The sequence below is a fragment of the Hemicordylus capensis genome, chromosome 5 (genome assembly GCF_027244095.1).
Source record: "Hemicordylus capensis ecotype Gifberg chromosome 5, rHemCap1.1.pri, whole genome shotgun sequence".
NCBI classification, from domain to species: domain Eukaryota; kingdom Metazoa; phylum Chordata; class Lepidosauria; order Squamata; family Cordylidae; genus Hemicordylus; species Hemicordylus capensis.
This window is the reverse complement of record NC_069661.1, coordinates 127,724,386-127,749,222: the sequence shown is the minus strand read 5'-3', so window position 1 is coordinate 127,749,222 and position 24,837 is coordinate 127,724,386. Positions and strand designations below refer to the sequence as shown.

Genomic DNA, 24,837 nt, shown 5'->3' with positions numbered 1-24,837 from the left:
ACCCTGAATATCTCAAACACCAAAACAGCAAGGCCTCAGTTTACCGCTCCTGCAGGTGGAGAGGCAGGTGAAGTTTCCCCATGGTTGTACTGCTCCCTTCAAAGCTCTTCAGAGTTGGGCCCTTTCAAAGTTCAAGCTAGAGAAGGTAGGACTCCTCTCACTATCCTCACTAGAGGGCAATGAAACACTCATCATGGTGAGTGTGGCAAGCAGAATTGTAGATCACAAAAATCCTGTTCAGATATTATATTGTACCTGTGTTCAGATGTCTGCACACATACACATGTATTTGTATGAAAGACACTGAGGCGGGTCTCACGCTCCGTGAGACCTGCTTTTTTAAAAACTGCGGGGAGAGTGGGCTAAGCCCATTCTTCCCGCAGACGAGCGGGCAGGGAGCCCTGGGCGGCCGTGATGGAGCCGGCGGGGGGTGGGGGGAGCGGGGGCCATGCGGCCCCCACAAGCCCCAGTATGCCCTGCGTGAGTGCACAGGGCATATTGGGGAGACCCCTGGAGCCGGGAGGCGGTTTTTCACCTCCCGGCCAGGGGTCTACTCACGAGTAGGCACAGCACGAAGCTGCACCGCGGCTACTCACGAGCCTAAAAAGCAGGTTTGCTGGAGCACTCGCTCCGCAAACCTGCTTTTTAGCAGGGGTTCTCAAGCAGGTTGCCCGCTCAAGAACCACTGGGCTCGGCTGCAAGCCCGGTAGTTCTTACAATCAACAAAAATCAGGCTAGGCTCTCCTAGCCCAATTTTTGTTGATCGTGCAAATTGCCCCTCTATCTGCATTCATTTTAAAACTGCACCTGGGTACAGGTCCCTCAAATGCATGGCACAGATAGGAAGTACACTACTGTTCCTGTGTTCTCGTATACTAGTATGTGACTGACTACTGTATACTGTAATACTTTTTAAAGTCATGCATCTCCTTAAAACATATCTGTTCACTGTAGTTTATCCTAACTGCCCCTCCTCCCCTTTTAGTTTATTTTCTCTTCTTCTCTAATGTGATTTGTCTTGTTAAATTACAAACCTGTAACCTGGTTGTTTAAATTATCTGTAGAAATTTCAAACCAAGTGCTTGATTATCGGTAAAAACAACAACAACCAACAACAACATACAGTAAGTATATGCAGGGTTGCTCTGCTCTCTTCTGCGAGACAAGGCCTGGTCCACAATGGACACACTACATCATGCACATGGAACATTCCTTGATATGGAAACAAGGGAGATAATCCCCGAATATACACTTAATTTGATCTGCACTGCAATTCAAACCTGATGCAATCAATCCTATCGAGGTATTGCAGTCATTCTCTTCTCATGTGCACCATGGCAGCTGCAACATAACCTCAAAGCAATCACCTCTCGTTTACTCTGCTTCATAGTGAGGATAATTAGAACATTGCTTAATTTTAACAGAATGCCACTAGACTAAACGGAGAGTACATAAAAATGGCAAAGAAACACAGAAGAATGAAAAAAGCTCAATATAACACGGAATTTTGATCTGTACTCCTTCTGAAATTCTTCCTGCACTCCAACTTTTACATAAAGAAGGAAAGGGATGGAAAATCAGCAGTAGGAACAATCACCATAATGCCAAATGTGATGTGCTATCTTTTTCATCACCTGAGATCACCAAATACGTTACATATTTCACTTCAAAACAAATCCCTTATCAAACCCACTACAACTGAAAGGAGCTGGGAGGTATTTCAAAAATGGTTCAGAGTGCATTGTTGCACTAATTCAGCATTATTTCACTAATTAAACATAACTTTGGTTTCCAAATGCTTTTAGGCTGAATACTTTATACTTTATAACTAAACCTATTGCAAAAGCCTAAGGCAGTAGAATTCATTTTCCTCCCCTCCAAGAACTCTTTCTACATCCATCCATTTGCCACAGAATCCAATATACTGCAGGAGTTTCTACATGTTCCAGGACACACATTCAGTTTACACAAGAAGACATTGTGTTGGTGCCTGTCCACTATGCCCTATCCCAATTGACCCTTGTCTCATTTCACTTTCCCTACTCTAATGTTTTCAGACACTGGTCATTTGGGGAAACACATCCTAGAATGCAACAGTTTCCTGCAGCTGGACGTTTCAAGAGAAGACCAGTAGTGGTGGACAAGAAGTTTTTCAAGCAGTTTGTTCAACATTACCAATCCTTTCTTTGTGGAATGCCAATCTGCTTCTCCAGCCAGATTTTGTCTACTCCATCTTAGCCACAAGCAACACAGTTGGAAGAGTACTCCATTTAACAAATGCACAAAGGATAAGTCTATCAATTATTATGAATACTGAAATGTCACTTTTTAACCAAAAAAATTACAATGTGGTTGACATAGCAAAAGGAGAAAAAGAAATATATATATTTTAATCATCAATAATTATCATCTCATGATGGCTAGCTAAATCTCCAGGGTCAGAGGCAGTTATGGCACTGAATGCAGACTGATGGGAAGACAATGTGGGCTACTGCCTTCAAGCCTTCTTGAGAGCTTCCCAGAGAATCTAGCTGACCGTTGCAGAATGCTGGACTAGATGGACCTTTAGTCTGATTCAGCAAGGTTCTTCTTATGTTCTTATGACACCTGTAATTGGCATTTGTTAAACACAAAGGTTCCATTTTATTATCATTGTTTAACGGCTTCAAACAAACAGATCCCTAGTCCACAAAACTGGATAAACCCTTTTTGAAAACCATCTACAATAATGGCCCTCCCCAAAGTCACTGATATTGTTAATTATTTGCATTGCAAAAAGACGGTGGAGTGTGGGTCCAACACTTGAATGCTTAGTGAAACTTGAAGTAGAGAGATATTGTTCAAAGAAACTGCAGTCTAAGCATAAGACGGTAGACAATAGTTAATACAGAGGAAAGGCAGAAAGTGATGATGAGAGAATACACAGGATTGTAAGCAACAACAAACTAATCACCAAGGTCACTGGCTTAAAATAGCTTACAATGGAACTATTCAAAAAATTAACAGGAATACATAGGAATAAAATATCTCAGGAATAATCCTGACATCTGACCACTAATCATTGGCAATGCTGGAACAATGATTTTTAAGGAAAACTCACACCTCTCTCTCCTATAAGGAACAATCATTATTGCTGGAGACATCATACAGTGGATGACCCAATGACATATGTGACTTGATTTATTAGGGATGAGATATGAAGACACAATAAGGTTCTTATGTGATGAAGAGGAGAGATAGACAGCAATGTGACACAAAGAAAGATGTAAAGATTCCATTTTAATTGGTTTTTATGAATAGTGATTGACAGTAGATACTATATGTCATGGGTTATCAGTAAAATATAAACAATGCTAGTATTTAAACTGTTACACATGCTGCCATAATCAAATATAAGAATGCCCCCAGATATTGCAGGTAATATTAAAAATGATGATGACATCTTGATTAATATTCTGGGATGACATCTTGATGAATATTCTTGATGAATATTGCCCTTTTGGTAATTTCACCACATTGGAAGCTATTCAAACAAAGTTTATTAGATCTATATTGCAGCTTCCCAGATGCGTTCCTAATGTCATCATTAGGCACGAGGTGGACCTTGGCTCCCTGGAAGCGGAGTATTGGAAATGCATTTTGGTTACAATTAGGCTTTTCTCAATCTGGACTTGCCCCCTTGGTATTAACTGACAATTTTGATTACACCTGGAAGCGTCTTGTTAAAATAAAATCCCAACTCTACAGGTTTTCGCTGGATATGCTTATCAGTTTGGGCTACGATCGTGCTAGGAAGTCTATTAAACAACGTATTTCTGACACTGATTTACAGTTAGAAGTTGCCAAAATCCCAAAAGGTGTTTACCTTGGAGATCAGCATTTTAACACAAAACCCGCTGCATACCTAAGAAATATTTCCTTTCCCAAGTTTAGGTGGGCGCTATGTTTAGCTCGATTAAATGCGCTCCCTACAGCAGTGCTTCAAGGGAGGTTTAGGGGGGTTCCTTATGCATCCTGACTTTGCCCTTGTAGGTCTGGCAATATCGAGACTACTGAACATGCTATTTTACATTGTGACCACTACAAGAATGATCGATCAACACTTATTTTGCCTTATCTTGTGATGTTTCCTGGTTATTCAGATGAGTCTCTCTTAAAAATTTTATTGTCAAATTTTAATTATAAATATTCCAATACAGTGGCTAAATTTTGTTATATTTTATGTAAATTACATTCTGCTGTGTGTGATAATGTTTCTGGTCAATGACCGAAATAAAGTATGATGATGATGATGATGAGAACCATATTTAAGAATAATTTGGCTCAACACAAAATACTGTCTGAACCATTCTGTTCCAAAAGAGAGTCTCTCTCTCTCTCTCTCTCTTTTTCATGGAACAGCACAGTATTAATTCCTCATATTGCCTATCTTTACCATTTAAATTCCAAAGAGCAAGAGCTTAAGAAGAGGACATCAAATATTCTATGTCTGATCTTATTATCTTATTTTTATATAGCAATCACAGGAGTAAAAATAACATGCTTAAACAGAAGCAATTAACCAGGCTTTTGTTATATCACTGAAGACCTATCATCACTCAGTATTCTCAATGCATACAGGAAAATTCTGTAGGTAAAGAACAGTTCAGGTGAAGAAAAAGAAAGTTAGCCCAACCCACTTCCCCTGCAGCTAAAGACTGAGAAGGGAATTTCAAATTGATATGTAAATCCAGATCTCTACTGGTGTTTGGCCATGGGCAGCTTTCCTCTCTGCACATTCCCTTCTCAATCTTCTCAATCCTTACCAAGATTCCTCAGATCCATCCCCTCCCAAGTCCAAATCCTACTTTCTTAAGCCACATTCTTGCCATCCATAAAGTTCCCAAATTTTCCCAGTGGAGCTGCTTGATAAGGACAGGGGAAAAACTGGACTCCAGACAATAAACCAGTCACAATATTCCTGAATAAGATCCTTAAAAATTATCTTTAATTGATGCCAAGTATGAACAGATGATAAAAGTGACAGAAGCAAGTAAAATTGCATAGATGAAAACTATGCATGTTATATGTTTTTTATATATAAACTCATAACATTCGCTGTCCTAAAAATTGACAAACCAAACTATTTCAGCTATGGTTAAGTCAAATAAGCAGTAATATGACAATGAGGTACATACTTGACTCAAAGTGTAAGCAATTTGCAAATTACGGAAATCAATAGACCCATGTCAGCTTCAATGGTTTGTTGCCCTGATAGTGCACTTTTCTGTGAATAACCATTCCATGACCTCGTTCAGCATTAAGAATCTTTAAAATGAGAGGTATGTCAAAGAATCCATATACATTCCGACCCAAAGCTGTTATTTACATAATTCCAAACCAAGGTGCTGCGAAAAAAAAGTGTTTACATGACTTGGAAAGAAAAAGCAAGTTCTAACATTTTCTTCTTTTTTGAATTTAGTCATAAAAATATCCTTATTTTTTACTTTTGTACAAAAGTAAAATATACATTTTATTCCAATCACATTCTAGATGCCATTGAAACAATTATTTGATCAAAGATTAATATGCCCAAAGTTCAGTTATGTTAAAATAACAGTAGAGGCTGAACAGGGAAGACTTTTTAATAGTAAATAATGTATGACTAGGGATCATATACATAAACAGCTGATCAACACATATCAACGAGGGGAGGGGTTCCCTCTTCAAACAAATTGGATTAAAAGACTCAAATTCATGACATTTCTTTGAAAACGTCAAAGCATTCTATTTCCTGACCAAACTGGCCTTATTGATGCATCCATTCAGCATCCATGGGGGGCATGAGGGAGAGTTACAAATACCTTGGAATTTGTTGATTAAGTTAAAGGCATTGGTTAATTTTGATTAATGCCTAGGACTATTTCAGGATATAACAAAATGAATGTCACCCATACCTGTCTTGTCAAAACAACCTGAAATGAGAAGTTAATTTAAAATAATAATTTTTAAAACCACAATGCAATATCAGTGTCAATTCTAACTGGTCATGGGACTAAGTGGACCCTAAAAGGGTAAGGGAAAACTTCACTTTGAATATGATACTAGTTTCCTGTGATTGAGTCCAACATTACCACAGAAATTACACATAGGAAGTATTGAGTTTTCAAAAAAATAAAAAATAAAAATCAGCTCACATTATTTTAAAGTTAAAAGCACCTTGAAACCATAAATTCTTTTCAGCGTTGTGGCTGACATTTCTCAGCTGATAATAAAATGTATGTAATGGGGGGTGGGGGGAATACATGTGATGAAACATTCCAGGGTTTGCCCTGTTTAACATCTGAACTGTGGTTTGGCAAGTTGTCCCCCAGCCCCCTTTTTAATTAAATTGCAGGTTGAGCTTCATATTTTATGTGTGCTATAGTTTTACCAAAAACAAAAAACCAACACTCAACTAATAAAGGTATGTCTGATTGTCTCTAGAGAAGACCTAAGGAGAAGCATGTTCGACATTGCTTCACTTGCCCTCTCTGTGTATGTCCTGTCTCAATAAGGACTGTATGGCTCAGCTATAAGGATTCAGTTTTGCAGTTACATACCTGCTGAGAGGTTTCTTTATATGAATGGCTGAGGAGGTAGGGCGGGGCTAAAAATAATAATAACATTCCTAGAAGCCAGCATTAAATGTTTAGGGAACAGACTTCCATTTAACTGGGGAAATACTGAAATTCTTCAGGTCCTGCCATTTAATATCCTGTGCAACAAGGTGCCCAAGATTTTTCCAGTCTTGAAACAGAGGCCTGGTCTACACAAACAGCCGATGACATGATAAAACTGTCCCTGGACTGAACCACTTTAGACTGGGGACTGAGGAACCACATTGCTAAAAGCTTCCCCTTTTTTCTTTCTTTTTAAATTCCCTGCCCATAGAAAATTAAAGCCTAGTTCTCACTTAATTGGTAAACTTGTGTCCGGGTTACATTGCTTCAGACTGCAAGTAGGGGCTCAATGACTGAATGTTCCACCATGCAAAAAAATTCCCTGCCCATAGAAAACTAGCATATCTGTGGGGAAAGCAAGCTAAAATCATTCTCCCTGACATGCTAATTTACTAGGAATTGCTGGGAATTTTGGGAGCATTCAGTCATGTGAGTTCTCACCTCCTGAAGTATGAAGTAGTACTACCCAGACACAAGTGTACTACCTCAGTGAGAACTCAGCCTAGATATTAGAGTAAAAGATTCCAACCTAGACTTCTCTCTCACATATGTGTAGCAACTTTTGTGGGGGAGTCTGAAACATGCAGCCACCATAAACTACTATCTGTAGTTTGAAGTGGGGCAGTCCAAGAAACAGCTCTTTCTGTAAAGAAGACCACGACAAGCAGACTTACAGAAATAGATGGAGCTTTTAGTGGGAATAATCTAATTCCATATCCAGTTTGAATGGAACTCCACTAAAACCCATCGTTCCCTTCCCAATTCTCTTATGTTTAAAACACCCTTAAATAAACAAAAGAAAACAAGTCAGCAGAGATAACCTATAATCACAAGAGTTGACATGACAATAAAATATAGTGATTTTACAGGAGCTACAAAGAAATCAACAGAATTCCATTCCAGTCAAAACTTTTTTTTTTAATTGTAGTGGCACAGTTCCGCCTCATTTACTTTTAACTTTTATACTTCTATATGAAGCACACATTATTGGCTCTGCACCTATATGTCTTACGTTAACAGCATTTTACTAGTGTAATGTATTCCTAGTAAAGAAAAGGGCCCGAAAAAGTCTCTCTTAGGTTTTCTGAGAGATGTTGTTTTCTACAATGTGAAGAAAGGGCGAAGATATTTTTATGCTTGAGACAGAAAAACTAAATGCACACCCCACGCCCTGTGCACACATACACACTAATTAACATGAGGCATAATCCACAGGGAAGTTCTCCTTTGTGAATCTTGTTGAAATGAATGGAAGCTGCACAAGACCAATACTTTTGTATACTGTTCATTCACTTCAATGGGATTTGTCCAGGAAAACTTTCAAGTAGATTGTACTTCAAGGGCCAAACCTGTCCTCAGCTCTGCTGTCCTTAATGGCACCCAGAATGTGCCGCTCGAGGAAACCATCACATTTCCTCATAGTAGGGCTGCCTCTATATCAAGATTAAGGAAGCTTCAACTAATTCCAGGCTTTGGAAAATGTTGCCCTTAATTAAAAAGCTGTCTATTAAACCAACAGCCTGATCCTTCCTCACACATCATATATCAACAATGTGAAATGAACCAGCTACCAACTACAATGTGAGCACAATGTCACAAACTGATATTACACTGGTGCCAGAGATACATTATTCCAGCATTGCATTTTCTGATATGCCAGCAAATTGAGAAGTGTTCAGACAACCCCCATCACACGTTCCCTCAGTGTGTGAGGAGGAGGAGGAAGCCCACACTCACTAGCCATACCCTTAACATCTGCATGCTCAACCTTTGTGTGGAATGGCCTTCACATGTACAGCAGTATGCATGTAAGTTTCTTCCCAGTGATCAGAAACTCTGGGGCAATCATCCCTATATTAATATAAAGTGCCTTTCATACTAAGGCAAACATGCAGACAATGGGGGTCATGCCCAAGAGGCAGGGCCAGTAGTTTTGGCCTCACCCCCCCCCCCAGCACCTCTCATATGCATTCATTGAATGTGTGGGGAGCGGGGTGTATAGAGCTGCAAAGCTTCTTTGCTCTACTTTTATTGATCATTAGCCCATTTTCAGGCCACTCTCACTGGGGCAAACTTCCACTGGGGCAAACCTTTTAGAACCCATCAGTCCATTAAAAAATGGTAGAAAGGAATTTTTAAAAAAATCAACAAAGTTTATTGGTAAGAATCAGGCAGTAGTTTAGTGCACCTTCAGGCCTACAAAGACATTTCAACACACATAGTGCAAAGCAATGAGTTTGATTTGGGTGGGGGGGCGCGGGGAGAACCTTGCTGGAAGAAGTACATGCCTATGCTACATGAGGTTATTCCCTGTACTCCATATTTATCTAGATCCTTTTTCATGAACTATAAATGAGTTTTAAAAAATCATATTCCCCAAGCCACCCCGCAAGCCCTAAAGATTCACCCATCCCTGCCAAAAGCAAAAGGGGGGAAAGCCATAAACCAAACCACTGCATGCAGTACTTTCTCTTCAACATGCAGAAAAAGGATCAGTCCAGCACATAAACTAAGGTGCGGATAAACCCAACCAGTCAGCACATAATTTCACCAAGCTGCCCAACTGAGGCCTCATCCTCATCCTCACTATATTAGTGTTACCTCCTAATCAATGACCCCACACAGGAATGAGTTGGTTTTTGCTGAGGTAACTGAACACAACTTTCAAGTTAGTTTAACACGGACATGCTTTTCCAACGCTTTGTAGCTTTGGGGAGTCCGGGTTGGTCCACCAAATCCAGCACTCTGTTGCGGGAAAGGGAATCTATGGCATGGGGAATGTGGACCTGGGGGAAACAATGTAGTTTCCTGTCAGAAATGCACAATGGCCTTTTCTCTAGATCTTTGCAGTTGATTCTTCAAGGAGTTGAGAGGCCTTTCTGCCCTTGACAATATTATCTATTGTTAAGAGCCACAACGTTGCATCTTTCTGTACACCTGGCTTATCAGGCTCGTACAAAACTTCAGAGTTAATGTTCTTTTTCAGTGTTAAGTGCCTCATATATCTGCAGCTATTGAAAAATAGATATTGAGGATGGGATGGGGGACCTGGAGTTCATGTAATAGAGAAAAAGGGTTTGAGAGGAAATAACCACATACAAATTATGGGAAGTAGATCCTCAACAATTATCTTTAAAAATAAAAGTAAAAAAGATTATCACCTAAATTGGTTTACATTGAAAGCTGATTGACTTTCATGGCCAACAGCTCAGGGCCTGCATATTTGCGGGAAACACTTTATCTCACAAGATTGCTGCAACCTCCAATAAATGATAAAGGTAGGAAAATTATTCTGGCAGATAAATAAGTTTCAGGGAGATCAGTCTCTCAAATCTGAGGGAATTTGGGAAGACTGGAACACAGCAGCTAGGCTGAGTGCCTGACTGGGAAAGAGTCCAAGGAATTCAGAGAACAGTCACCCAACTTGAATGCCTGCACAGCTAAGGTTTTTGCAAAGGTTGGTCCTTCCTTGCTGTGTTTGGAGGCAGGCTGCTAAAGATCCATCCCAAAGGAAAGACAGACCAAAAAAAAAATCTATGAAGGGCAGCAAAGTCTTTATAAACAACCTTGGGCAACTTTGAGTCTTGCATAAACAGATAAATAGTGACTTTTTTGGCAAAGGCAAAAATGCTAGAGTGACAACATCACCCTGCCAGGATGCAGGGGAAGTAGAGCACTGGAAATTTAGGGGTGCATGAGCGCTGGTGGTCTTTGCCCTCTTCTTCTGCCTCTCTCTGCCTCACACATTGTCTCTCTCCCTCATTCTCTCTGCTGTGCCTGTGTTTGGCACAGGAGAGTCCTAATATTGTCCAATTGACTCATCCCTGCCTACTCGGGATCAGTTCTTTTCATAGAGGCACTTTCCGCAGTTCAGTGGCTGTAAGGATAAAGGCACTAAGCAACTATCTAAAATCAATTGGCTGAGTCTCTTCAGTGAGTCCTAGGGGAGTACAAAAGTCTATACGGTTCAAATGATGACTGCGAAAGGAACTGGGCTGCAATTTGGATGCATATAGATAAGTTTCATTTTACATTCTAAGAATGCACCAAAAGGCATGCTTCTGCACCTTTTTTTCTGCTCTAAGAGATACAGAATATTTAGGCATTGCTATATATAAACTGGACTTCTTAATTTTCCATATAGCTTTCCCTTTAAGGGATGGGATGTGTTACTTTCCAACAAGGCCTGGACAGAAGTCAACTCATTTCCCTGAGGAATGCAGGAAAATCATCAGGTTTCTCTAGTGAGCTCTTCCTGTCCCTCAGTCCCAACAAACTTTTCAAAAAATTTATTACTGAAATCATGCATTAATTAATTTTGAGTTACACCTTAGTCAAATAGGCCATAATGCTGAATATTTGAACATGCTTTGATCTCCAAAAGTTATTGTTCCCATTTGACTAACATACGCACTTAAATACAGTACTTTAAGTTACTAATCAGATACTTAATAAATAAAAAGGAGTGCACTTTTGGTGAATGCAAATTGAAACAAAAAAAGGGCCTATTTGAAAGATCAGTTCAAACGAAAGCTTATCCCCTATCATCTGAGGTAATGTTCCCGGCATGCAGTTATAAAATAGATAGTATCAAAGTCAAACATGCTTATATTAAATTCTATTGTGCTATCTTGCAACGAAGGAGCTAAAAAGGTTTGCATCCAGTTCTGGAGAAGGGAAAAAAGTACACTGGAACTATCTGCACTTAAGAAACCTTAGCAGCATTGCAGATGTTCTGTCTTCCCCCCCCCATACAGATTAATTCTTCAATTTTAAGAGTGTATAGAGCGAAAACAAAAAAGACCTGGCATATTTTTCATAAGGTGCTGTTTGTGGATCTGTAGATCAGAACTACAAAACCTTTCACAAAAGAAGGAAATATACATATCGTTCAGTCTAAAGAATGGCAAATACTTGCTGAACATTTCTGTTGAATATTGTTTGGATGCATTTTCTTGGATGCATTGTGCAGTTTTTTGTAGAAACTTTTCCCGGAATCCATGCATATTTTAAATATTTTGAAGAGTCCTCTCAAGTTGATTTTTTAAAAATTAGTTTAAACAACTGAAAATAATGGAAAAGTGTCTAGGGCTAGAAGCATATGATACTTATTTATAACTAGGCTAATCCAAAGGTTTATAAGTAACTGATTAAACCAATTGGAAAATACCCTTTTAAAATAAAACTCAAAAATGTGAATATCTTTCATGGATCCTGAAAGCTACTTGAATCGCTGAGCAAAAATTCGCAATGCAACAATGCATTTACGAGGTAAAGCATTCAAATACTATTCGTAAAGCATCTACAAAGTGTGACTGCAGGTCACTTAAAGTCTTCAAGCTGCCGGTGTTTTTCTTTTCTACATTTTTTTTTAAACATCAGTCAGCAGCTTGCTTTTATTAACACAGTTTTGGTTGGCTATGGTGTAGTTGCCAGTTCTGAGGTTAGCCTCTCTAAAATTGTCTATGCTATTATTCATATCTTCAATTTCCATGTACTCAGATTTGCTGGTTGTGGACGAGGTACGGCGACTCAGGTCACTGTCAGATGCTAAATTAGGAGAGCTAACTTTAAGTAACTGAGCCTGTTCTTCCCCTTCTGTTTCTCGGTGGTAGAAGTAGTTGAAGTTGGACACAATGACAGGTACAGGCAGGGCAATTGTCAGCACACCAGCAATGGCACACAAGGAGCCCACGATTTTGCCTCCAATTGTCACAGGGTACATGTCACCATATCCCACAGTGGTCATGGATACCACTGCCCACCAGAAAGCATCGGGGATGCTGCTGAAATAAGTATCAGGTTCTTCAGCTTCAGCAAAATACACCGCGCTGGAGAACAAAATCACCCCAATGAAGAGGAAAAAGATTAGTAAACCTAACTCCCTCATGCTTGCTTTGAGGGTCTGTCCCAGAATCTGGAGGCCCTTAGAATGTCTGGAGAGTTTGAAGATTCTAAAGACTCTTACCAGTCTGATGACTCTCAGGATAGCCAGAGAGGTGGCCTGCTCCCCCTTTTGAGGCCCCTCCTGCTCAGCCATCTCTGTGCCCAGAGTGATGAAGTAAGGGATGATGGCCACTATGTCAATGAAGTTCATGATGTTCTTGAAGAACTCAGCCTTGCTGGGACAGGCAAAAAAGCGCACCACCAATTCAAAGGAAAACCAAATGATGCACAGGGTCTCCACGATGAAGAAAGGATCGGTGAAGATATTGGACTTGTGATACATAGTGGAGTTGTCGCTGTGGTTTAGGGGTCCTGTATACTCCCTTTCCTGTTCTTTCAACGCTGGCAAAGTTTCAAGGCAAAATATTACTATGGAAATTAAGATCACCATGACAGAGATTATTGCAATGACCCGGGCTGGTCCAGAGCTCTCTGGATACTCAAAGAGGAGCCATACTTGGCGCTGATATTCCCTCTCAGGTAGAGGCCTCTCTTCCTCTTTGATGAACCCTTCATCTTCCCGGAACTTCTCCATGGCCTCCTCTCCCAGTTCATAGAACTTGATTTCCTCAGAGAACATGTCTAAGGGCACATTAACTGGCCTACGAAGCCGCCCTCCAGACTGATAGTAATAGAGGATGGCATCAAAGCTGGGCCGGTTTCGGTCAAAAAAGTATTCATTCCTCAGCGGATCAAAGTACCGCATGCGTTTCTTGGGGTTACCCAGCAATGTGTTGGGGAACTGGGCAAGAGTTTTCAGCTGGGTCTCAAATCTCAGACCAGCAATGTTGATCACAACTCTCTCACAGCATTCATGGTCATCATGGGCACCAGGCCGGTAGCTGTCCTGTGGATGGCCTGGCAAAGCAGAAGTTTCATCCATGTTCTCCCCCGCCATCACAGTCATGGTGGCAAAGGGATGGGAGGGACAGTAATGCTAGAATATGTGATGAAGGAGAAGAAATCCAAGGCAAGACGTTCCCAGTAGAAGGAGAGTAGAGAATGGAGAACTCCAGAGAAGAGGGATCCTGGATCTGGATGCAGAAATAATTATAGAGGGTGTGTAGAGGAGAACTGGGGTCTTGGTATGGACAGCTCCAAGATCAGGAAGTCAAAGGATGGAGAACGGGTTTCAAGGAGGAAAAACTGAAGGATAAAGGAAGAGGGGTGGGTTGAAGGGTGCCCAGGCTGAAGGAAGGGATATAGGGTGGAAGTCATTGGGGGGAGGGGAGGGGGGAGGGGAGGGCAAGGCGTCTGCCGTTGTACCAGGACACAAAAGGGCAGCTGGGGTTTCTTAACACACATGCATCACAGTGAGACTGGGATCCCCTTCTTAGTGGTTTCCTGCTGCTTTTTAATGCAGTCCCTCTGCTTTTCTCCAGGAGGTGACCATGCTGATGTTGCGGCTACTGTCACACACTTTCTCCCAATAAAATAAACAAACAAATATGGCTGGGATGTGATTGCTTGAAATGCCGAGTCAGCAACATCCACCGACTTCCCACTTGCTCTGGACTAGCCCCTTTCTCTTTATTTTATTTTTAAAAGAGAAAGTTCACTTCAGGAGCAACTGTAGATACTGTAAAGGGACAAGAAGTATATTCATAAAAGTGCCTGCCTCTCTCTCTCTCTCTCTCTCTCTCACACACACACACACACACACTCACACACACAGTGCCAGACTGCACAAACCATGATCATGCTTTCAATTCCAGTGATGCAAACATCATGCAACTCTTTCCAAAATGCAACCCTGAAGAATCCGCTTAATTTAAACTCCCACACATCCAACATGATTGTTTGAATTAGTGCCCCCACCCAAGTCCCATGTCTCAACTCATCAGTAAGTAACTTCTCAACCCCCACTTGAGTTTGTTTTACATACAACTTTGCCTTACAGTCCCAACCCTATATACACGTTTCTCCAGCAGTCTCACTGAGAGTCCAGTGTATTTAACACACTAAGTGTACACAGGAGTATGCAGCTTTCAATTCATGCACAGCAAACGCGGGGGAGGGGAGGGGATCGTGTTCGTGTGAGCTTTCTTAACAACAGCAAATCCAAACGGGAGAAAAATCTCTTAAAAGTTCTTACGAGAGGGTCATTTATTCTCCAGCACCCGGAAGACGGGGTGTGGGGGAGGCATTTGGAAGAAGTAACTATGGAAGCAACCCATGTCCTTCAACCCTCCCCCCACACTCCAAATATCCAAGCATCGGTTGCGGACGGTAACAGCAAACGCAACTTCTCCCTTACCTGCTGCGGTGGGCCGGTTGTTGCAGCAGCGATCGCAAGCAAGCCCCGGCCGGAATGCGTCAAGGCGCTTCGCTTTGCAGTAGTAGCAGTAGCAGCATCCAAAGCGCAGCAGCAGAAACTCACCCGCCACCACCTCCTCCTCCTCCTCCTCCTCCTGCGCCCCTCTCAATAATAATATACAGATCGCTTTACAGGGCTGTCTGCGAGATGCTGAAATATTCATACACCACCAGCTTTCGGGTGCACTGTGAAGCCTGGAAGTTAATTAGGCGGCGGCGGAACGGAGGAGGAGGAAATGCAGGGGGTCCCTTCCCGGTGTCCAAAATGCAACCGAACCAGAAAGAGAATGCAACCGAACCAGAAAGGGGGACGGGGGCTTGGAGGGCTGCCTCTCGTTATCTCGCCTCTGCCTTGCCTGCCTGCCTGCCCTCCTTAAGGGCGGCTCAGGCAGTAACTGGCCAAGGCGCAGTCCTCCTCCTGCTGCTGCAGCTGGATCCCTCTGGAGGTGCTTGGCTAGAGGAGCAGCAGCAGCAAGACGCACGGAACGGAGGCCAGGAGGCGGCTGCTGAAGACGTGAAGCGCAGGCAGCCAAGGCGAACCATTTCTTGACGGCGCTGCAGTCTCAGCAGAAACCTGAGAACTCTTTGGTGCAGCCAAGGCATTGCGGCGGGGGGAGGGACGGGGGGAGGGTAGGATCGCGCTGTGGTTCCCCCCGTCCCCCTCCCGGGCCATTCAAGCAGCAGCAGCAGCAGCCCCCAAGCAGGCCGAGGCCCCTCAGCCTGGGCTGGGAAGGCGCGCCCGCGCCACCAATCACCATCCCTCCGCCTCCCACGACCTTCCCGGGGATTTAACATTGCAAACCGGCTAGATCTCACACCGACGCAATGCAGGCGAGCAGCTTGCAAGGCATGTTGCGGGACACGGATGATTCGGGCGACCCTTCCCGCCCCGATCCTTATTCCAAAACCATGTGGACGCCCTGCCTGCGCTTAAACTGCAACAACGGCCCATGATGCATCCATCCGTCAGGAAGAGGGAAAGAAGGAAGCAGGGCGCCTTGCCTGATTTCTCCCGGCTGCGCACAACCAACCACCAACGTAGCAGGTTGTAATCTTATGCACGCTTCCTTGGACGTAAGTCCCATCGAACAAAGTGGGACTGACTTTCAGAGAGTAACTAGGAAGAGGATCGGGCAAGCTACCGGCACGTGTCTTTGCAACGCCCTTTCCAGGTCAAGGAAAGCTAGTTTGGGGTGGGTATGGTCTTCCCAGAGGAAAGGGGAGGCGGGATGGAGAAGAGTTAAGCAGACTGGACGATGCTCCTTCGGAGATTTGCGGGGCACCCCCCCCACCCCACCCCAAAAGAAAGTAATTACTTGGAAGTAAAATTCCTACTGATTTAAATGGAATTTCCTGCCAACTAACGGTACTTGGATACTTGGAATTGCTTCCTTGGCTTAATGACCTGTCACCACTATCTAGTCAAACCATATTCATTGTCTTCCCTAAATCGCTCCCCTCATTGTTCCTCTCCCATACAGAAGAAAGTTTTCTCCCAATGTGAGGCACCATCCAACACGCGCTCACTAATCGGGCGTGTGCAAAATGCACTCGTCAGGATCTGGGACTCTTGCTCGTCAGAGCATGTAGGTTAGTAGAGTCTGCATGCAATCCGAAGGAGATACGGAACGGGGATACTAAGTCCACTTCTGTTTTCTTCTTTTAACCACTCCCTCGGATGGCAGTTTAGCAGGGGCAAGAAAATCTGCAGAGGGCTGCAGCAGAGCCGACTCCCCCTCCCCCAGCAGGCATGGGCTGGCAAATAAATATGAATGCACCTGCAGAGCAGCAGCTGAATTGGTGCAGCTCTCTCTGTCTCTCCCTCCCCGCCGCCCGTTTCCATTCGCCTGCAAGGAACTGCAGCGCCGCTTATATAGGGAATAATAATATTAGTAAGACATGCATTTTGTATGCCGTTGGAGCTCTGCAAGGGGCACTGCAGCTAGATCGGATTCTGTCATCTCAGCAGCCAATACTGACCGCCAGCCTGATCCAAACTTGGTGTCGTCAGACCGAATTCCCCCCACCCACAGGCCCCCTTGAATTGAGGTCATCGACTTCTAACCTCAGACAGACAACCGTCCCTCCGCCAAACGCGCCCTATTTGTCATCACGTGCTCGCTAATGGTCTGCTCCGCTCTCCAGGGGGGCTTCACAGTGGATTCAGTGCAATTGTGGATTTCCAAGTGACGGGAAAGGAAGACCACTGAATCACCCGCGGCGCTTTACAGGGGGAATTGTCCTTTTCATACTGTTATAATTCCACTGAACTCACTGTACTGATGAATCACATCGCTGGAATCAAGAGAAGATGTCTGATTATGTCACTTTAGTCACTTCATGGAAGTGGGTAACATACATAATTGTTACACATAGTTTAGGCCTCTTGGTTTATTTGCTGCTTAACTGTTCATGTTTAGGAGGCTAGGATTCACCCCACTAGGGATGTGCACAAATTGAACATTTGCATTCGATTGGAGTTAAATTGAAACACGTGGGTTTCAGTTCGAACTCAAATCCAATCTCCCCCAAACAGGCTTGATTTGATTTGGATTGGTTTTGATTTGAATCAATCCGAATCAATTTGACTGTATTTTAAGTTTAGAGGGAGAGGGAGGAGAACCTCCTTTCGTTGTTGTTTCTAAAAAGAAAGAGGTGGCGATGCACCCAGTACCTTTTGAAGTGCAGAGAGCACAGCCCCCGGGGAGGAGGCTGCGACCTGACCCGCCATCCTGCTGCAGGCTGCCAGCCACTGATTCCAAAAAGATGAGGTACAGAGATACCCTTTGAACCGCTCATTGGAGTCATAACTGCAGAGTGCACAGTGGCGGGGAGGGAGGTGGTGGCAACCTGACCCCACCCACCATCCCTCCCCACGACCCACCAACCAGTCACAACAGGACTGGGCTATCCTTTAAATGGCCTCCGTGCACGCACATGGAGGCCATTTGAAGGGATAACCCACGGTTAGCCCACTGTTTCTTTGCTTGAACACAAGTGTTTTTGCACAAAAACACGGATGTTCTAGCAAAGAACCAGACTATTCCTTTAAATGGCCTCCATGTGCATGCACGGAAGCCATTTAAAGGATAGCCTGGTCCCAGTATGAGAGTCAGTACGAACTGAGCTGCCGGCCAGTCCAGCCATGGAGAGGGATGGCAGGTCTGGTTGCTGTCTCCTCACCTCTGCCAGCTCTGTTGTAAAACCACTCACACCAGGAGCAGTTCAAAGGTGCCTCCTTGCCTCATCTTTCTCAAAGAAGCTGCAGGCGGATGGCAGGTGGTCATGTCGCTGCCTCCTTGCTGCTGCCGCTGCCCGTTCTGCGGTCACCACTCATGTCAGGTGCAGTTCAAAAGCCCCTCCACACTTCTTCTTTCTCAAAGGAGGATGGTGAGTCAGGTCACTGCCTCCCCCCAGCCCCACTATGGGTTCTGCACAATAAAGGTAATTTCAGGGAACCCCGGAGCCTCTTTGTGTGTTTTTTTAAAGGCTGACGTGTGGCTCTCCTCCCCTCTCCCACCAGATTCAAGGGGAATCAATCTGAGACTGAATCAATTTGCTTACCCCTACACCCCACTGAATGCTGACCTTCATGTGGATTAAGTTTCTAACCCTCATTATTCAGGTTAAAAAAAAATGGTGACCTGGACCCAAAGAACCGGTTCTGTGCAAATAGTTTTGTGCACCCAAGGGAGCTTTAAATTTTTTTGATGTGTGTGTGTTTTAAAAGCAGCCCCTTCCCCCATGTTGTATGAAAAACCTATTTCGAAACTGGGAGGAGTTTCAAAAGCAGTTTGATTTATGGTAGAGGGCTTACCATTCGAAGTGGGATAAAAGTCAAACTTTCTACTAGACACACCCAAACCCTTATGTTTAAAATAGCTCTTAGGATCCTGACCACTGTCTTTTATGCTGTATTTAAATTTGGTGATGTATTTTAGGGGTATGGCTCAGTAGAAGAGCATCTGCTTTGCACACAGAATGACATAAGGACAGCCCTGCTGGATTGGGCCCAAGGCAAATCCAGTTCAGCATCCTGTTTCACAAAGAGGCCCACCAGATGCCTCTCAGAAGCCCACAGGCAAGAGCTGAGGGCTGATGTTGCTCCCCTGATGTTGCTCCTGATGTTGCTCCCCTGCAACTGGTAATTAGAGGCATCTTGCCTCTGAAGCTGGAGGTGGCCCATAGCCACCAGACTAGTAGCCACTGATAGACATGTCCTCCATGAATCTGTCCAAGCCCCATTTAAAGCCATCCAAGCTAGTGGCCATCACCACATCCCATAGCAGAGAATTCCATTGATTAATTATGTGTGGTATTAAAAAAAAGTACTTCCTTTTGGTGGTCCTAAATTTCCTGTCAGTTTCATGGGATGATTGCTGGGTTTAGTGTTGTGAGAGAGGGAGAAAAATTTCTTTCTGTCCACTCTCTTCACTCCATGCATCATTTTATACACCTCTATCATATCTCCCAAACTAAGCCCAGATGTTGTAGCCTTGCCTCGTAAGGAAGGTGCTGCAAGCCCCTGATCATCTTGGTTGCCCTCTTCTGCATCTTCTCCAGTTCTACAATGTCCTTCTTAAGATATGGAGACCAGAACTGTGTACAATACTCCAAATGTGGCCGCATCATAGATTTGTCTATCTATTATATTAATTCTCGTAGACGTGCCTCTGTGGGGATGCATCCCGGCAACCCAGCGGATTGGCTGGGCAGTGGAGGCGCCAGATTGGCTGGTTGGCCGCGTAGGGAAGTGGCCGTTTGGGGAGGAAAAGAAAGGAAGGAAAGCGGGCAAGTGGAGAGGAGAACTGAACGGACTGGGGCAGAAGAGAGGCGAGAGAAAGCGGGGGAGCCTGGCTGGGCAGAGACAAACAGTTGGCTGCTTCGGAAGATGCTCTCTAGAGGGAGGGCTGCAGGAAGGAGCTGGCTGAACGCTTGACGGCCCGACACCAGGGACTGGAGGATGCGGAAATGGCCAGCAGAGAAAGCACAAGCAGGCTAAAAAGCGGAGGCGGGGGGGGGAGCACGAATGAAAGAGAGAGAAAGAGGTGGAAACGGAGGAGGGAGCAAGCTGGGGCAGAAGGATTGGGGGGGAGGGGACTGAGGCAGAAGGCTTGGGGGGAGGGGAGTAGGAGAATTGGCCGGCCCACGCTGGCGGGCCTGGCCTGGTGACCGGTGGTGGCCGCAGACTCTAGCGATTGAGAGAGGCAGGTGGCGGGGGAGACAGAGTGAGCGAGAGAGGCACGCGGGGGGGAGAGACAGAGCGAGCGAGAGAGGCGCGCGGGGGGAGAGACCGAGCGAGAGAGGCACACGGGGAGGGGGAGACAGAGCAAGCGAGAGAGGCATGCGGGGGGGGGAGACAGAGAGCGAGAGAGGCGTGGGGGGAGAGACAGAGTGAGCGAGAGAGGCGCGCGGGAGGGGGAGACAGAGCGAGCGAGAGAGGCGCGCGGGAGAGACAGAGAGCGAGAGAGGCGTGGGGGGAGACAGAGCGAGCGAGAGAGGCGCGGGGGAGAGACAAAGCGAGAGAGGCGTGGGGGGAGAGACAGAGCGAGCGAGAGAGGCGCGTGGGGAGGGGGAGACAGAGCGAGTGAGAGAGGCGCAGGGGAGAGACAGAGCGAGCAAGAGAGGCACAGGGGAGAGACAGAGCGAGAGAGAGAGGCGGTGTGGGGGGGGCAGAGCGAGTGAGAGAGCTGTGGGAGGACCAGCCAAACAAATTCTCCCAACTAACCCCAAAAAGGAAGTGAACTACCGCACAGATGCTCTGTGCGGATTCAGCTAGTTATATAATATTTGGCATTATATTAGCATTTTTTAATTTTCAATCCCCTTTCTAATAATGATCCTTACCATGGAATTTGTCTTTTTCACAGCTCTGTGCACTGAGGCTACACTTTCAACAAGCTGTCCACCACGACCCCAAGATCCCTCTCCTGGTCAGTCCCTGACAGCTCAGACCCCACAGTGTATATGTGAAGGGGGGGGGTTGCCCCAATATGCATCACTTTACACTTGCTTGCACTGAACTGCATTTGCCATTTTGTCACCCACTCAGCTAGTTTGGAGAGATCCTTTTGGAGCTCCTCACAATCTGTTGTGGATTTCACTGCCCTAAATAGTTTAGTGTCATCTGCAAATTTGGCCACTTGGCTGCTTATCCCAACTTCTAGATCATTTATGAATAAGTTAAAGAGCATTGGTCCCAGTACAGCTCCCTGGGGGACCCCACTTCTTACTTCCATCCATTGTGAAAACTGTTCATTTATTCCTAGCCTCTGCTTCTTGTCCTTCAACCAGTTTCCGATCCACACATGAACCTGTCCCCTTATCCCATGACTGCTAAGTTTACTCAAGAAACTGAAAATGCTGAGAAACTTTGTCAAAAGCTTTTTGGAAGTCCAAGTATACTATGTCAACCGAATCACCTTTATCCACATGTCTGTTGACACTCTCAAAGAACTCCAAAAAGTTAGTGAGGCAAGACTTGCCCTTGCAGAAGCCATGCTGATTCTCCTTCAGCAAGGCCTCTTCTATATATTTAACTATTTTGTCCTTAAGTATGCTTTCCATCAATTTAAGCTAACCGACCAGTAGTTTGTAAGATCTCCCATGGATTTCCCTTGGATCCTAGGACCCTCTGGGCTCCGTTTCAATCCCTGGCATCTCTGGATAGGACTGGGAAAGATTCCTGCCTGACACCTTGGAAGAGCATCTGTTTTGCAGGCAGAAGCTCTCAGGCTCAATCCCTGGCATCTCAAAGTAGGGTTGTAAAAGATTCCTTTTGTCAGTCAGTGTAGACAATACTGAGCTAAATGGACCAACGGTCTGACTCATAAGGTAGCTTCCTATGTTCCTTCTTATGTTTTTAAATTGGTTGTTACAGGTCACCACAGGGTGTTACAGGTGGCTAGGAATAGTTTTAAACAAATGGTTAAAATATGCTGGGAATTTTAAAAAAGAAAACAGAGAGGGCTCAGTGGGAGGAGATTTTGCAGTAATAGTGGATAGACTCACCAGCCATACTTCCTCTCAAGGCCAGTCCCTACCCCATCTAATATTAACTTGTACACCTTTCATGAAATGTGATCTCTATTTTGGAGTCAACCAAAACAGAACTGGAATTAAAACCCAGATTCTGCTATTAAAAAAGAAGTTCTGGTAAGAACGAATCTGCCTACTTTCCTTTCACTATAACTTAATTGATAATTACCATATTCACAAGTTACCCCACTTCTGCTTCAAACCTTTCCACATCCGCTATCTTGAATGTGGGTGGCTGACATCAGCACAAACTGTGCCATTGAGGTATCTCTATGTGTCCCTACAATTGTACCAAATTTGGCTCAGATCAGTTAGGCGGTTCACAAGTTAGCCCATGTGCGCCTCAAATGTTCATGCATCCACCATGCTGAACTGGGGTGGATGACATTGTTGCCAGAAGCTGCATTTGGGGAGTCATGCAGAAAGGTACCCCTCTCCATGATTTAACTCACAGGCTAACATCCTCAGTGAACTTTTCACCTCACATAGCCCAAGCAGCTTGGCATGAGCAGGTCGTTAGCGCAGGCAGAATTTGGCAGCATGCCTCCAGGTTAAAGTGTTAACAAACCACAAAAGGACATGGCCAGCTCCTCCTCTATAAAGACCCATCTAAAGACCCATCAATATCAATAGACCCATCTAAAGTAGATTGTTCTGGGAGAAGATGCTCCCGCCCAGAGATAGCAATTGGAATGCTCAACAGGACAAGCAGGGATACAGCCATTTCCTACCTTGTTAAGTTTGATGAAGTAGCTGACAAAGATAAGGGTTGAGGCACTCATAGGTAAACAACAGGTCTGCATTTTGCATCTAAGATGCCTTAGCTTCAAGATAATAAGCAAACAGAACCATGTCCTCATACACATAAACATTTACATAGCTTGCACTTACCTTTGTCCAAAAGGGCCGACCCACACTGACACAGTCCATCTAGCAATGAACACTTTTGTTTTGCAAGAATCTTCCTGCCCTACAGGGAAGGATAACCCACCTGAATGAATCACAAACTGCCTCCGGGCATATTTTCAAGTATAACTGTCCCAAGAGAGCCCCATGGTCTCAAACACTTTGGATCCTACCATCCTACGGACTCTCACAGGAGAACTGTGACTGCTGCCCCTTATCCCCACTGCATCCCACTCTCCTGAGGTGGCACCATGCCCAAACTTCGCGCAAACAACACACTAGGAAGGATAGGTAAGCATTTGTACCTCAAGCATTGTACCTCAAGGGGCTCACTCTCTTTTTGTAACTCTCTATTTTTACCCTAAATAAAGCTTTGAAACTTTGATTACGTTTCTTCATTATTTCCAACACACCAGACGTGCTTAAATTAATGCTGTGTCAGAACTGTACTCTAATTCGAGCTAATTTTCCCCACTTCAGCCCAAAAGCATAGCCAGAGCACCTAGCCAATCTCTCCTGTGCAGTTCTGGTAACAACATCATCACAAACTATGCCATTGAGGTGTCCCTATGTGTTCCTACAACTGTACCATACTTGGTTCAAATCAGTCCAGGCATTGTAAAGTTGATGGGACATACAGAGACACAGAAAGCTGGGTGATCTCATAAGCTAACTTTGATTAAGGAAAGTATGCTAAAAAGAAAAAGAAACCAACCCCAACCTGAAAATGAAAGATACAGCTATCTACCACAAATGAAGGACATGCCCGTCCCATTTATTTCGCTGATATTGGAGTTAAGTATATGCTTCATACTGCCATTGAAATAAATAGGATTTAAAACGGATTAATCTGGGCTGGATTGTGTTCAAAGTATAGAGTTCTGAGGGACAGTGAGGAAACCATGATTCAAATCCCCACTCAACATAGGTAGCTTATTTATGAGTGTAACCTACCTTGAAAGGTGGCTGTAAGGACAGCATAAATAGTGCCATGTGCCCTGCATTGTGCTCCTTGAAGGAAAGACAGGACACAAGCTCTGGAATATTGTGAATTATGCTATATTATATAGGCATGATCTAGTGATAGTTATCCTTAAACCCAAGAAGCATGTACTTAAATCTCTCATGTTGAAATCAATGAGCCAGGTCTCACGATCAGTGAGACCCAGCTTGCAAAGTTGAGCGCACAAGCAAGCGGGAGCCCTGGGCGGCTGGATCGGCGACCCACACGATTGGCGGTTCCGTGACAGAGCTGGCAGGGGCTGGGGAGCTCGGGGGCCACGTGACCCCCGAAAGCTCCAGTATGCCCTGCGCAAGTGCGCAGGGCATACTAGGGAGACCCCCAGAGCCGGGAGGTGGCTTTTCGCCTCCCCTCCAGGGGTCTCCTCATGAGTAGGCGTGGTGCGGAGCCGCAGCACGGCTACTCACAATCTTGAAAACCAGGTTTGTGGAGCACTCGCAACTCAACCTGCCCCTGGTTTTAGGGCAGGGGTACTTGAGCGGGTTACCCACTCTAGAACCACTGGGCTCGCAGCCGAGCCCAGTGGTTCTCACGATTACAGAAAATCGGGCTAGCAGAGGCTAGCCCGATTTTCTGCAATCGTGAGAATAGCCTCAATGACACTTAAAAGTTTGTAAGGCTAGAATGGTGCTCTATTAGCTTACTTCCTGAGGAAAGTAAGCTTATAAGATCACCCAACTTTGTATGTCCATGGCCTATCAACTTCACAATGCCGAGACCGATTTGGACCAAATTTGGTACTGTTGTAGTGACACATTGGGACACCTCAGTAGCATAGTTTGTGTTGATGTCATCCACCACAGTTCAAGGTGGTGGATGTGTGAACATGAGAGGTGCAGGCAGGGCTGGATTAAGCTAGTGTGGGGCCTGTAGCATATGTTATAAAGGGGCCCTAAATTTTAAAAAATG

The 24,837-nt window shown here is 44.5% G+C and overlaps 1 protein-coding gene and 1 long non-coding RNA gene across 2 annotated transcripts; one reads left to right on the top strand and one right to left on the bottom strand.

Moving 5' to 3' along the window:
* Positions 1-4,965: 4,965 nt before the first annotated feature.
* LOC128327500 (potassium voltage-gated channel subfamily A member 1) lies at positions 4,966-16,208 on the bottom strand. Its single transcript, XM_053256330.1, has 2 exons — positions 14,905-16,208; positions 4,966-14,226 (listed from the first exon to the last, which is right to left on the bottom strand). The coding sequence occupies exon 2, from the start codon at positions 13,552-13,554 to the stop codon at positions 12,073-12,075; it is 1,482 nt and encodes a 493-aa protein (XP_053112305.1). The 5' UTR covers positions 13,555-14,226; positions 14,905-16,208; the 3' UTR covers positions 4,966-12,072.
* A 6-nt stretch (positions 16,209-16,214) lies between these two features.
* LOC128327501 (uncharacterized) lies at positions 16,215-23,292 on the top strand. The gene is made up of 2 exons (XR_008308651.1): positions 16,215-17,309; positions 20,834-23,292. It is a non-coding gene; the product is annotated as an uncharacterized LOC128327501 (long non-coding RNA).
* The last annotated feature ends 1,545 nt before the right edge of the window (positions 23,293-24,837 follow it).